This window comes from Hippichthys cyanospilos, chromosome 6 (genome assembly GCF_059441005.1).
Source record: "Hippichthys cyanospilos isolate Australia breed blue-spotted pipefish chromosome 6, RoL_Hcya_1.0, whole genome shotgun sequence".
Lineage (NCBI taxonomy): Eukaryota > Metazoa > Chordata > Actinopteri > Syngnathiformes > Syngnathidae > Hippichthys > Hippichthys cyanospilos.
Genome location: NC_142374.1, coordinates 21,727,829 through 21,741,796, shown reverse-complemented (window position 1 = coordinate 21,741,796; position 13,968 = coordinate 21,727,829). Strand labels below are relative to the sequence as shown.

Here is a 13,968-nt window from a genome sequence, read left to right as displayed (position 1 = left end):
TCCATCCATTATCCAGTCATCCATCCATCATCCGTCCATCAGATTGATCCATCCATCCATCCATCCATTCATCCATCCATCCATCCATCCATCCATCCATCCATCCATCCATCAGATTGTTCTATCATCCATCCATCCATCCATCCATCCATCCATCATCCATCCATCATCCATCCATCATCCATCCATCCATTATCCATCAATTAAATAAATTCCTCCATCATCCATCTATCTATCCATCCAGCCATTCATTATTCCATCCATCTTCCATCCATCCTTTATTCCGTTCATGATTCAATCATCTATCCATTATTCCATCCATTATTCCATCCATCCATCTGTCCATCCATTATCCAGCCATCCATCATCATCCGTCCATCAGATTGTTCCATCCATCCATCTATCCATCAATTAAATAAGTCCTTCATCATCCTTCCATCCACCCATCCATCCATCAATTAAATAAGTCCTCCATCATCCAACCATCCATCCATTATTCATCCATCCATCTGTCCATCCATTATCCAGCCAGCCATCCATCCATTATTCATCCATCCATCCATCCATCCATCCATCCATCCATCCATCCATCCATCATCCATTATTCCATTCTTTTATCCGTTCATGATTCAATCATCTATCCATTATCCATCCATTATTCCATCCATCCTTCCATCCATCCTCCACACATAATTCAAAATCTATACATCCATACGCTACAAGCATTCCACATATCCACCACGACCCTGTCTCCTGTTCTCCATTTAATTACAGTAAAATATTTACACATTCATTAGCAATCCATCAAATCCATCCCTTCACCATATATTATCCCTCCATAACATACCACACTTATAGAACAAGACATACCTAAAATGTAAAATTTACCCCGAAGTGACCTCGTATTGAACAACACTTTAAAAATCAGAATGGATGGAATCCAGTTCTTGCTCTTGCATACAGATGACAAATAACCAGCACGCTGTGGCCAACCTACATGCTCCACTCACCATGCGAGAACAAAATGCCATCTTAATCATAATTATCACAGTTATTCATAATTATCAATCCCACGGGGGCAGGGCCGCCATTAACTGGAAATGAAACCAGTGTGAGTGTATTCAAATCAAGTCCATGATGTCCAAACTGCATGCGAGCGTGCCAAAGGCAATTATCAAGCAATTCCACGTGGGCGCTAATCTGTCCTCTGGCATATCATGCCGCGTCAGGCGGCACCGCCTAACAAAAGCCCAATCAAGTAGCTCCTATTTTGGGTTGAGCCGGGTTTCCTCCGGTGGTCACTTATCATGTTTGTTCTGACATTCTCAATGCGGAGCACCTGGCAAAATACACGCAACGTGGAGAACGAGGCGCGCCTTCCAAAAAATACACTCGTGCGGAACTTTCAATAAGGTTATCAAAATGTTAGAAACAGGATTGACGTTACCTTCGTTATTACTTGTGTGACGATGATGTGAAAGAAAATTTTTGGAAATGTACAACAAAGGAAAAATGCTTTTGATTTTGCCATGTCAAATGTAATCGCAATAATAAAAAGGAATGGCATCTTTTTTTCCAGGCATTTCGATACATTTGGTTGTTTTTTTTTCTGTTTTAGACTAATCTGTAACCTGTTTAAACGCTGTAAAAAGAAACAGTTGTTAAAAGATGATTTATATCCCTTTTTTAATTTGTTAAAAAAAAAAAACACTGAAAAAAGACACTAGGGAGCTGAAGTTTCACCCAGATGATGACAACGTGTCAAATTTCAACATGGCGCGATGACTTAATTATCACACTACCAGGAGTGTGCCACCCCTTGGCTAAAATACTGTGAGAGTTACGCGGAAGAAAATGGTCAAATCACTGCACAAGTGTGAAACTCCTGCTGTCATATATTTCCTCAGGACGTGTTAAAAAGATGAATGGAATGTTAATAATGGTATGAAAGACTGCTTGTACTGGTAAAACCAAAGGACTACTTCTGTATAGAGAGTGGAATGTGCCCAGTTGGTTGAGGGATGTTGTGCAAACAAGCTTAAAAAAGGCTTAAAAATTCCTGTTTGTTGTTTTGAAACTCCACACTAGGCTTGAGAAACTAATAAAAAGGCAGAAGAGGAGAGAAGGGGTTAAATTGCGCCCTTTTCTGCACAGAAAATCAACTGTACCGACTCAGATTGTGTTCTTTACTACAGTCTCTTTTATTGATACCGCTAACAGAGTTAGCTATTATTATAGCTATTAATTTTTAAATCAGTCGATCACATAGGTAGTATTGGTAGATCGCATGGCATCGCGTGACGTGCAAAAAAATGATGGGGTTAAAAGTTAACTGCAGATGCTCGTGTGTGCGATGTTAGAACGATTGCATGGTGACGTCATGTGTGTCCATGTTGTTGTAATCGCTAAGTGATTTTTTTTGGTCAGTCGAAGGAATAAGTTCACATTGCTAACGCCGCTTAGCATACATTCGATTTACTTCTGGAGTTAGAGCGTATCCGCTATTCATTTTGATTTGATTTGATTTATTGAACATATAAACCCAATACAAAGGGAAATGAAAAAAAAATAAAATAAATGCATTAAGCATTAATAACGAATATAGCGTTTCAGTAGAACTTGTCAGGTCCTACCTACATAACATTTAAATACTTGGTATATTATATATAGTAAAACAATGTAACGTGTCAAAAATAACAGAAATATACACAGCTCTCAAGTCACAATTTTTGACAGAAAATCAAGTTTCATCCATTGACATTTCCCATCCAAGCCATACTAATTCCATGAATCGACTCCTTTAACATCCCTCTCTCATTCCAAAAAACCTCGGAATCCGGCAACATGCTGCGCTCCCAACCCATAAACATAGTTGCTCTGATTTATGAGTGTTACATGCCACTATATTAGAATAAAATAGGTCAGTAAACCATTACACGTTTACGTCTGTAGACACAGATGCACAACGACATGACGAGATAAGACGATTCTCATTAACTGCCCCACCCCTTGCCACTTCTGCCTTATGTCACGGTCTTAATTTGATTTTAATTGCGGACGCATTTTTACTGCTCATCAAACACGACACGGCTATCGCGCAGACGGCGTAACCACTGAGTCGTCGAAAAAGCGTGCTGTGATAAACCCGTGTTCTCATCAGGGTCCGTCGACACTATTTGTTCGCGCTTCTCAACAGAGGCCTCCTCATATCCTGAAGACCTTCTCGAAATGTCATAAAGGAGGGCAAATATTGGTCCTCTGATCCACGGTGTGGCAACGGGCTCATATTGACCATATTTTGATGAGATGTTTTCTTATCGCTCAATCTTCAGCCCAGATGTCTGGCCTAGATATTGCATAAGCGGCTAGCTATAGCTAAATTGGTCGTACGCAGTGAAAGCAAACAAGGACTGTTTATATTTGAAATACAATTACAATTTAGATACTTATCAAATTACAAGGTGTATGGATTTGAACTTTCGTCCCAGCAATGGGGCGCCACTGGGTGCCGGGCCTGTTAGCCAAATTAGCTTTGTGCTAGCTACAATGACGCTCGTAGCAACCTTGATGGATTTAAATGGTTCAAAAGAAAAAAAGATCTATTCTTCATACGGCGAGATGAAACAGAAATAATAATACTTTAAAAAAAAAAAGATGATTTTACAGATTCCTCTGGGACTGCTGAGTAAAATACGCCTAGTAATACAACAAGAAATATAGTTTACTAAATCAGACATGTGTGGCGCAGAACTTTGCTTTATTATTATTTTTTTCATCTGTGTTTACTGTTGCTTATGGGATACTTTGTGAAGAAATATTTCATCTCTGAAAACAAGGTTGAGAAGCACTGCTATAGAGTATAGTCCCATACAGTATGTTGAAAGATTTTAATCAGAAAACAACTACATTCTGTAGATATGAATTTGCGTCATGACAGTGTCTTCAGTAAAAATGGAGTATTGCTTTTTGCTTCTAGAAAAAAAGTCCAATAGTCCCTTTAATACATAAAAAGTCGGGCATAAGTGCAGTTTTACGAGTCAAGAGTCTGGGTAGGATAAAAAAAAAAAAATGGCCGGCCTCTGGTGTAAACAACGTCTCGGTTTGCGCGGTACTTTCATTTCCACTCCCCTCGGCTCAATTGCTGGGAAACGTACTGGCAAAAACACACCCCTCTCTCCAAGTGACCCGGGGCGAGGGGCGGCTGAGAAAAGGGGTAGTGCCTTTTTGCAAGGCAGCAGGCATACCCTGATGAGAACCAGACCAGAGCGAATTTAAAGAGATCCTCCGCGCTGGCCGGATGCTCGAACGTCTCGGCAAACACCTCTTTGCAACCGTCCAGAGAAACATACGCCAGATAGATGACCGAATTTGAGAGACAACCCATTAAGAGCTTCTCCTCACTGAGGATTACGTTGGCTTGACCGGCAGCTTTTTGCATCTCCCTCACAACGTGCTTCTCGTCAATGTTCTTCCAACAACAAAGCTGAATGAGCAGGCCGATTGGAACTGCGAGGAAACAAAGAGCGATCGAGGTCCACTCTCCGTAAGGATTGTAGGTGATGGTACGAGGAAAAACATGAGACGATAGGGTCAATGACGCGTGCAAGAGCATTATTATTAATAGCAGAAAGAATATCACACCAATAATGTAGAGCAGAACCCTGATCCAGAGTGGCCGGAGCCACACCTTGTTAGCAGACACGTTGTTGATGATGGCAATGGCCGCCCTGAACTTCTCCTGGTCCTCAATGATCAGGCGAAGTTGATCCGGGACCTCCATGTCACTAAACTGCCCTGCGTCCCACTTTTGAAGACTTTCCACGTTAACGGCAGTCAAAGGTTGCAGGGCCTTGCCGTTGTAGATGGACGGAGGCTGGTAGGGAACCACGGTGGAGCCATGGAGCTGCCGGTTGGGGGTGAAGAGCACCTTCAGCAGCTTGGGCATAAACTCTGGCTCGTGGGCTTCCAAATATGTGAGGTGGCACAGGTGGAGCGGGACGCAGACCCCCGGCTCCAGAAGCACGGGGACGATGGGCTTCCTCTCCAGGCAGTCTCTGAACAGAGACATGTTGGCCTCCAGGAGACACCAACGGCTCCTCACGAACTCCGAGCTGAGGACCAGCAGGACTTTCTGGCTCCCCTGGATGCACTCGGACATGTTCTCCAGCACCGTGCGCCCCGCCGTGAAGTCGCGTTCGTGGTAACAAACAAGCAGGCCGTGGGCTTCAAGTCGCTCGATGAGGGAGTGCGTCCAAGCGTAGTCGGTGCTGCTGTAGCTGATGAAGACATGGAACATCTCACCGTTCCTCAGAGGTGGAGGAACGTTGGCAGGAAGTGTCGCGGCACTGACAATCCCAGATCTCATCTCATCCATCTTCTGGAGACAGATCACAGAGTATCAAGCACAATAAAACAAAATAAGGAGACGGAATGTTTTTACGTTGTTGGTGAAGAAATCAGAAACTTTCCAACTAGAAATGTTGAGACATATGGAAAGTACCAGGGAGATGACTAAACTTCTTCATGATGTAATCTTGTTCAAAATAAGGGTTGGAAAATGTAACTTTTATTGTTTTGCAGTTTCTTTTCCCCATTTTTAAGGCTTGGAAAAGTACACCGATATTATCGATAGTACACCGATACTTGGTTTAAAAGACTGCTTTTAAAAGGAGCAATTTAACAAATCAAAACATTTTTGATACGCTTTTTTCTGTCCTTAATAAACCTCAGAGGTCATAACTCAGGAATCGGTGTTGGCAGATCCTCAAAATCGGGTGACTCGGAGTTAAGTTTAAAAAAAAATGCGATCCGGACTTCCCTTCTTCTAATATATTCATATGCGGGACGACAGTGTATTTTCCTACCTGTTCATGGCCGACGAAACCGCACACATTAACCACACAATGCAGATGAGCAAGAAATGAAAGTAAAATTAGAAACCGGGAAACATCTGCCTCTCTGCTTCTACACGTTTCCTTTTTTTTTTTTTTTTTTTACTGTTAAAGAAACAGTGCAGACTTCTGCTTTGAGGCCTTTTTCTGATACTCATTTTCATGGATTATTATTACAGCAAAGTGAATTATTTTTGATAATGGCAACCCTGAGAAGTGTTGTTTACATTCAAAAGGTTCTGGGTATGAATCTGGCTTCAGGATTTTTTGCTTGGAGTTGGCAAGTTCTGAGCTGGAACCTACTAAATCAGCTGATTTATAACATGGAAACGGGTACACCCTGGATTGGTCGCCAGCCAATCAATTGAAGTTCACATGTAAACCAGCAAGCGTTCACACGCTTGTTAACACCTATGGACAAGTCGACACAGTCAGTTTATTCAACTTTTGTTCATTTTATTTTACAAAGAAACTCTGTGACAAAAATCGTGTAACAATTCAATGTTGAACAATTTACAAATTCGCGACAGATTTTGCAAGAAACATGAAGTCCATATAGTACATGATTTGCATTGGTTGGGCAAATAAAATGATTTGGCGGCCCGGATCTGGCCCCTGGACCTTCAGTTTGAACCCTGTGCTTAATACAATGCCTGATTTTCTGCCAACTTCAAAAAAGCAAACTAACTGACGGGCAGTCATGCAGCAACATCAAAACCAACACCAACACCAACACCAAAATCGATCAGTTTTTCAAGAGAAAGAAGTGGTAGGTCTTCAAAGCCGAATCAATTATCAGACGCGAACCCAAAAGAGTATGTAGTAGTATGATGAGGTATCATTTTAATCAGAAAATGGCAAATATTCAATTTGTTTATGTAACAATACTGTCTTTGGTGAAAATTTTATCAAACCAAACCAAACCGACTGAAAAAAAGGAAAACACAAGCATAACTTTACTGGTCAAGAGCGTGGATGTGATTCAAGCAGAGACGGGAAAACCAGGTCCAGAAAGTCACAGTTTAGCTTTAGCCACATGCGCTTTTATTCAACCGACAGACACTAAGATGCATAGCATGTCAGAGATGCTCATAAGATCTCAGTTTGTTCAGTACTTTCATTTCCATTCCCCTTCACGCAGTTGCTGGGAAACGTACTGGCAAAAGCACACCCCTCCCTCCAGGTGACCCGGGCCAGGGTACGGCTGAGAAAAAGGGAAGTGACCTTTCGCGAGGCAGCAGGTGTATCCCGATGAGAACCAGACCAAAGCTAATTTAAAGAGGTCCTCCGCGCTGGCCGGATGTTGGAATGTTGCCGCAAACTCCTCTTTGCAACCATCTAGAGAAACATACACCAGATAAATGACCGAATTGGAGAGACAACCCATTAGGAGCTTCTCCTCACTGAGGATTACGTTGGCTTGCCCGGCAGCTTTTTGCATCTCCCTCACAACTTTTTTCACGTCATCGTTCTTCCACAGACAAAGGTAGATGAGCAAACCCAGTGGAACGGAGCAGAAAGAAATGATGATTGAGACCCATATTCCATAAGGCTGATATGTGGAGTTATGGGGCAAAATCGCAAACAAGCTCAAGCACAGGACAATAACATATACAATTAGTATCAGAAAGTATATCACACCAGTAATGTAGAGCATAACCCTGGCCCAGAGTGGCCTTGGCCACACCTTGTTAGGAGACACACTGTTGATAATGGCAATGGCCGCCATATACTTTTCATGGTCCTCGATGATCAGACGCAGTTGGTCCGGTATCGCCATGTCACTAAACTGCCCTGCATCCCACTTGTGAAGACTTTCCACGTTAACGGCAGTCAGAGGTTGCAGGGCCTTGCCGTTGTAGATGGACGGAGGCTGGTAGGGAACCACCGTGGAGCCTTGGAGCTGCCGGTTGGGGGTGAAGAGCACCTTCAGCAGCTTGGGCATAAACTCTGGCTCTTGGGCTTCCAAATATGTGAGGTGGCACAGGTGGAGCGGGACGCAGACCCCCGGCTCCAGAAGCACGGGGACGATGGGCTTCCTCTCCAGGCAGTCTCTGAACAGAGACATGTTGGCCTCCAGGAGACACCAACGGCTCCTCACGAACTCCGAGCTGAGGACCAGCAAGACTTTCTGGCTCCCCTGGATGCACTCGGACATGTTCTCCAGCACCGTGCGCCCGGCGGTGAAGTCTCGTTCGTGGTAACAAACAAGCAGGCCGTGGGCTTCAATTTGCTCGATGAGGGAGTGCGTCCAAGCGTAGTCGGTGCTGCTGTAGCTGATGAAGACATGGAAAGTCTCACCTTTCTTCAGAAGGGGAGGAACATCAGAGGAAGAAGATGCACCAAATCTCATCTCATCCATCTTCTAGAGGCAGATTAGAGAATATCAAGCACAAGGTAACATGGTGTTGAGAAAGTTCTTACAGTGGTACCTGGACTTTTGAGGGTCCCCAATTGGAGCTTTTTCAAATTACAAGCTGTTTCATCTATCAGAGACACAAGAGGTGACCAATGAGGTGTCAATCTTTGGTTGTACACTCTCAGACCCACTCTAGTCACCGGGCGTGACCCTGCAGCCTTGTTGTGACCTGTTAGCTTGAGCTTTAGCATCTTGCTGACAATTTTATTTGAGTCAAAAACTGGAAATTAAAAAAAAAATATCGATAACATTACTCATCCCTTATTTGCTAATGCCAGGCTAAGACTAGCTGACAAAAGAAGAGGAAAAATGCCTCAGGAAGTTGAGAGGATTCATAAATTATGTCAGATTAGCCACATTTTTGTTTTTAACTTTTATTGAACATTTTTATTGATTTATTATTATTTTGTGTGATTTCACTTTCTGGAAAAATAAGACACTCAATATAAATATTATGTTGGCAACGTCAGCAACTGTGGCTAACGTTAGCTTGGCTCTAGTGCTAATGCTAGCTTACCTAGCATATTGCTGTTTTGCTATTTTGTGGAAGCTTGAAAGCTGTGAAAGTTGTGTACTTGTTTTTAATTGTGTGCCGGTATATTGAGTGTCCATTTATGTCAAAATATCAGCGCATAGGAGTGTACACAGATTGTGTTTTCCTGTTTGTGTTAGCATAAGCATAGTGCTAGCAAGCTACATGCTACATTGTGTGCTTGTTTCAAACTCAATGTGTAAATCTCCTTGTTGTACATTGAGTTTGGCAATAAACCTCAACTGAGAATATTTTGAAGCCTTTTTTTTCCAAGGATTAAACTTTATATTAAGGCGCTGCTTATTGTCAAGCTCTTTTCAAGTTTGATCCTGGTTGGATGCACAATATGGTGGGCAGCAGGGTGCAAAATGTTTGTGTATTTTATTACTTAAATACTAAGATTGAATTTGAGTATGAACTCTTATGATTAGCTGGCAACCATTCCTGTTTGTTTGTACCCAGTCACTCGCCCCAAGTGTTGCAGAGATAAGGCCCAGATCACATGTGTCCTTAAGGAAGTCAAGCACTGAAGAAAATAGATGGCTGGATGGCCCAGTTCCAATCCACAAAATAGAAACACTCACGTCAATACTTGTTATTTGCACATCAGGGAGCATGACCGCAAACATACCAGTGCTGCTAAGCATCGAACGCTACAAAAGAACAAAAGCTATATATATCTTTTTAAAAACTTTTCCTCGAAAAAAAAAAAACTAAAATGAAACCACATACAAGATAACGGCGTACATTCCTACCTGTTCATGGCAGAGAAACCGGAGCAGGAGCAAAAGTGAAAGCAAACACAGGAAGAAGAAAACTGATCTACTTCTTTTTTTTGTTTCAAATTTACTATTTTTTTCGACTTAAAGAGACAGCGCACACTTTGTTGAAGCACCCCATCTCATGTGAACTTTCATGGGTTAATTTCACACAGAAATAACAAGACAGATGATAAAATTTCAAGCAGTGGCAACACAGTGGGGCAGTGTTTGGTATGTTGGCCTCGCATTCCAAAGATTCTGGGTTTAAACCTGGACTCGGGCCACTCTGTCTGGAGTTTCTCAATGTCCTGTAACTTCCTAATGTTGTTTTTTTTTATCTCGTAGCCACAGGCGTTTGTATATTGTTTTATCTTTATCTTGGACGGGCCAGGGAAACAATAAATTCATTTAGATTGAGATTTGTTTCATTGTATTGTGTATTTTAGGATGAAATACTGGATTTTTTTCCCCTACTTTTCTTTAATTATCTGTGGTCAGACTATTGGGTCCTCAGTCCTTGCTAAGAGGACACATTTCACTAGAACATTCTGGAGACATCCTCAGTGAAGAAGGTACGTTCCATATATCAGTTGGTGTGATCTTGACTACAGTACTAATTAAAAAAAAAACATCTTTGAAATGCTGAAAGCAACTCAGTTCTCAAAGTTCTCAGTTCTCAAATGGGGGTACGAGGACTCCTGGGGATACGTTAAGGCACTAAACGAAGTATATAAGTTTTTATGTGAGGTTTCTACAGGTATAACCAATTCTAATGCTTACAGTACGTTTTTCTTTTCAAAATACGAGCAAATTTATTGGAACATGAAGCAACCTATTGCTAAATTGTCTTATAGTGATTCCTTAGCAAAACACGCACGGCTTTATTTTGTTAAGTTTTACATGACTACACATTGTCATCAGTATTGTAACTTTTCAGATGTTGAGCCACAGATAAAACAAATGATGTTGTATGATCTATGTACTTGAGTTTCGGGAGAAAATTCAACTAGAAGCACGAGAGCACGGGTGTCAAACTCATTTGGGCCACGTTGTCATTATAGTTTCTGTCAGAGGGCCATTGTGACTGTCAAATAAATTTTACACGTTTTGATATGAGAGGTCGCTAAAAACTGTTCAAACTGATATTTGCAACAACAAAAAAACGTGTAAAAGTTGGAGATACATTGCAAATGTAGCATTTTAGTGAGAAATTTATAATCAAGATTAGCATTTCGCGGGGCCACATAATAATGTGGCGGGCCGGATCTGGCCCCCGGGCCTTGAGTTTGACCCCTGTGCCCTAGAGACACCACTGCAAAAGTCATTCCCCAAAATTTCCCCCCCATTTCAACGTCTTTTATTTTCCTCCAAGAAACTTTGCACTTTCTTCGTCTGAAAAAAAATTCCCGTGGCGTCCACGATAAAAAAAAAAAGCTTGTGAACCGCCAAACTGCGTCATCCAAGTGCACCTACTGCTACTGCCGAGTTTTTAAGTACATCCGCTCAAATCCACTCCCCCTGACTCAGCTGCACGGAAACGTACTGACAGAAGCACACGCCTCCCTCCAGGTGAGCGGGGGACGCGGGCGTGGGGAAGGGGAAGCATTTTTTAGCCAGGCAGCAGGCATAACCCGAGGAGAAATACAACAAGGCTTTTTCAAACATTTTCTCGGCCGAGTCCTCCTCCGAGAAAGTCTCCGCAAACCCCCGCCGACATCCGCTGAGAGAAACGTAGACCGTGTGGATTTTCGAACTGGACTGACAGCCCAGTAGGATTTTTTCATGGCAAAGGATGATATTTGCCTGACCTGCTGCCTTCTGCATTTCCTTGACTGTGTAAGCTACCGAATCTTTTTTCGTGAGCGCCGCCTGAACAAACACAGCAAATAAAACACAGCACTCACTAAAGAGCAACACCATGACAAAATAATCGTCGTGGCCATCCAATGTAACGCCAGTATATATGGTCATGCTTAACAACATTACATAAAATAAAAATCCAACACATATTAACAATGCTTGTAACCATTTTGGGTAAACTTTCTGCTGAGACACGCTGTTGATGATGGCAATGGCCGCCTTGTACTTCTCCTGGTCCTCGATGATCAGGCGCAGTTGATCCGGGACCTCCATGTCACTGAAGCGTCCCGCGTCCCACTTGTAAAGACTTTCCACGTTAACGGCAGTCAAAGGTTGCAGGGCCTTGCCGTTGTAGATGGACGGAGGCTGGTAGGGAACCACGGTGGAGCCTTGGAGCTGCCGGTTGGGGGTGAAGAGCACCTTCAGCAGCTTGGGCATAAATTCTGGATCACGGGCCTCCAGGTAGGTGAGGTGGCACAGGTGGAGCGGGACGCAGACCCCCGGCTCCAGAAGCACGGGGACGATGGGCTTCCTCTCCAGGCAGTCTTTGAACAGAGACATGTTGGCCTCCAGGAGACACCAACGGCTCCTCACGAACTCCGAGCTGAGGACCAGCAGGACTTTCTGGCTCCCCTGGATGCACTCGGACATGTTCTCCAGCACCGTGCGCCCGGCCGTGAAGTCGCGTTCGTGGTAACAAACAAGCAGGCCGTGGGCTTCAAGTCGCTCGATGAGGGAGTGCGTCCAAGCGTAGTCGGTGCTGCTGTAGCTGATGAAGACATGGAAAGTCTCATCTTGTCTCAGAGGGGGAAGAACATAAGCGAAAGGAGACACGGCGCTGCTCTCAGCAGATCTCATCTCGTCCATCTTCTAGAGTCAAATCACAGAAGATCAAACATGATGGAGCTGCTTCAATTTTCATGACTTTTGTTAAGTGACAGATTGCAGAGCAATACCTTGAAGTTATCAACTAGGTGTCAGTCATTGGATGTACACGCTCAGACCCGGTCCAGGAACCAGAGTGACCCCGCAGCCCTATTCTGACTTGTTGTTAAACTTCAGGAGCGTTGCTGGCAATTTTGAAGTATCCACCTTTGAAAAAATCAGACGTTCCCAATCTCTCATTGGCCAATATCTGGGAACTACTTGCAAACAAAACTTGAGCAAAAGGACCTCAGGAAGTTGAGAAGATTCATAAGCCATATGGAATTAGTAACGTTTATAACCACTATTTAAATTATTTTCACGGCAGAAAAATGAACAAATTCCGTATTCACATTTAAATTCGACTTGTCTCCCTGTGCTAAAATTGAGCATTGTTAGCCTAGCGTGAAAACTTTCACTGAGTCTATCATGAGTGTGCTTTAATAATCTGGTGGCATAAATAATGGCGACAAATTCACCTATCAACTACAAAAGTAAAAATAGATTATCTACATTTATACTGTCAATTATATACAAAACACGCTTGCTACCAAAATTAAGTTCTACATGGGTTAGGGTTAGGGTTAGGGTTAGGTAACCCAGTTCATGTTAATGTCAGTCGCAACATGGATGGGGCGTGGCAGTGTCACGTTGAGAGGCGTGGCTTCAGTCAACAAGACGTTTCACTTCCTGGTTGGAAATGTTGTTTAAAAAACTCATATTTCATAAGAAATTCAATCACCTATGTGCAAAAAGTAAGATTTCATAATTTTGCATGCATATGTTTGAAACTAAAACTAAAAACATTCAATCATTTATATACTCTTTAGTTTCAGGTCGTTTGTGGAAAAACTTCTCCAAAACAGATTCTGGTTGAAGGTTACAAGGCAAATAAGGTTTTTCTTTTGACCATTTTAAGAAATAATTTACTCCGAATAACGGTGCATCTGTAACAAAAAGAAGAAATGGGAAAGGCCAAACGTTACGAGTAAGGTGCCCACAATTCCTGAGAAAGACAAAGCTGCACTCACGAGGAAAAAAAAACAAAAAAATCAGCAGACTTTTTTAACATAAATACCGTAAATAACAAACATGGGAAGTCATTGTCTCCACTTACCCTAAGATGTTATTCTTTAGCAATGAACAAAGTTAGAGTTATTTGTAGATTTTCTTAGATGATGTCGAGGTGAAGCGGGACTGCAATATGGAGAAGAAAGGAAAAGTAAAATGAAACTTGATAGTTGCAAGCTTTCTTTTAAAGGCGTGTGCTCTGATTCACCTTTGCCCAGTTTCTATTCAATGCTTGGGTGAGATCGGAGACAAAGTCCATATATTTATGTCCACTTGTGTGTCCATTTTGTCTCAGCTTCATTTGTATCTGTCCACAAAAAATAATCAACCTAAAGTGTCCTCTTTTGGATCATAGAAGAAATCTACTTTCAAAATGAATGAATGAATTTGAGAATTTAATTACTAATTAATATTTTCCCACAAAAAAAATCAATATAAAGTCTCAGACCTTTTCCTCCCCAATATAGATATATAATGAAATTAATTAAAAAAAAAAAAAAAATATATATA

At 42.2% G+C, this 13,968-nt stretch overlaps 3 protein-coding genes across 10 annotated transcripts; all 3 read right to left on the bottom strand.

Annotated features, from left to right (window-relative positions):
• Positions 1-3,872: 3,872 nt before the first annotated feature.
• LOC148422780 (uncharacterized) lies at positions 3,873-9,637 on the bottom strand. 4 transcript variants are annotated; one of them, XM_088418393.1, is made up of 2 exons: positions 9,598-9,637; positions 3,873-5,374 (listed from the first exon to the last, which is right to left on the bottom strand). In XM_088418393.1, exon 2 carries the CDS (start codon positions 5,372-5,374, stop codon positions 4,115-4,117), a length of 1,260 nt encoding a protein of 419 aa, XP_088274519.1. In that variant the 5' UTR covers positions 9,598-9,637; the 3' UTR covers positions 3,873-4,114. The 4 variants fall into 4 exon arrangements, with proteins under 4 accessions (XP_088274519.1, XP_088274520.1, XP_088274522.1 ...); XM_088418394.1 differs by having other exon boundaries at positions 3,873-5,377; positions 9,598-9,634; XM_088418396.1 differs by lacking the exon at positions 9,598-9,637 and adding an exon at positions 5,865-5,903.
• On the bottom strand, positions 6,351-9,726 carry LOC148422779 (uncharacterized). 5 transcript variants are annotated; one of them, XM_088418398.1, is made up of 3 exons: positions 9,598-9,726; positions 8,324-8,377; positions 6,351-8,256 (listed from the first exon to the last, which is right to left on the bottom strand). In XM_088418398.1, the coding sequence occupies exon 3, from the start codon at positions 8,251-8,253 to the stop codon at positions 7,009-7,011; it is 1,245 nt and encodes a 414-aa protein (XP_088274524.1). In that variant the 5' UTR covers positions 8,254-8,256; positions 8,324-8,377; positions 9,598-9,726; the 3' UTR covers positions 6,351-7,008. The 5 variants fall into 5 exon arrangements, with proteins under 5 accessions (XP_088274524.1, XP_088274527.1, XP_088274526.1 ...); XM_088418401.1 differs by having other exon boundaries at positions 6,351-8,253; XM_088418400.1 differs by lacking the exon at positions 9,598-9,726 and adding an exon at positions 9,427-9,447 and having other exon boundaries at positions 6,351-8,253.
• A 1,380-nt stretch (positions 9,727-11,106) lies between these two features.
• Positions 11,107-12,330, bottom strand: LOC148422778 (uncharacterized). Its single transcript, XM_088417577.1, has one exon. The coding sequence runs from the start codon at positions 12,328-12,330 to the stop codon at positions 11,107-11,109; it is 1,224 nt and encodes a 407-aa protein (XP_088273703.1).
• Between the last annotated feature and the right edge of the window lie 1,638 nt (positions 12,331-13,968).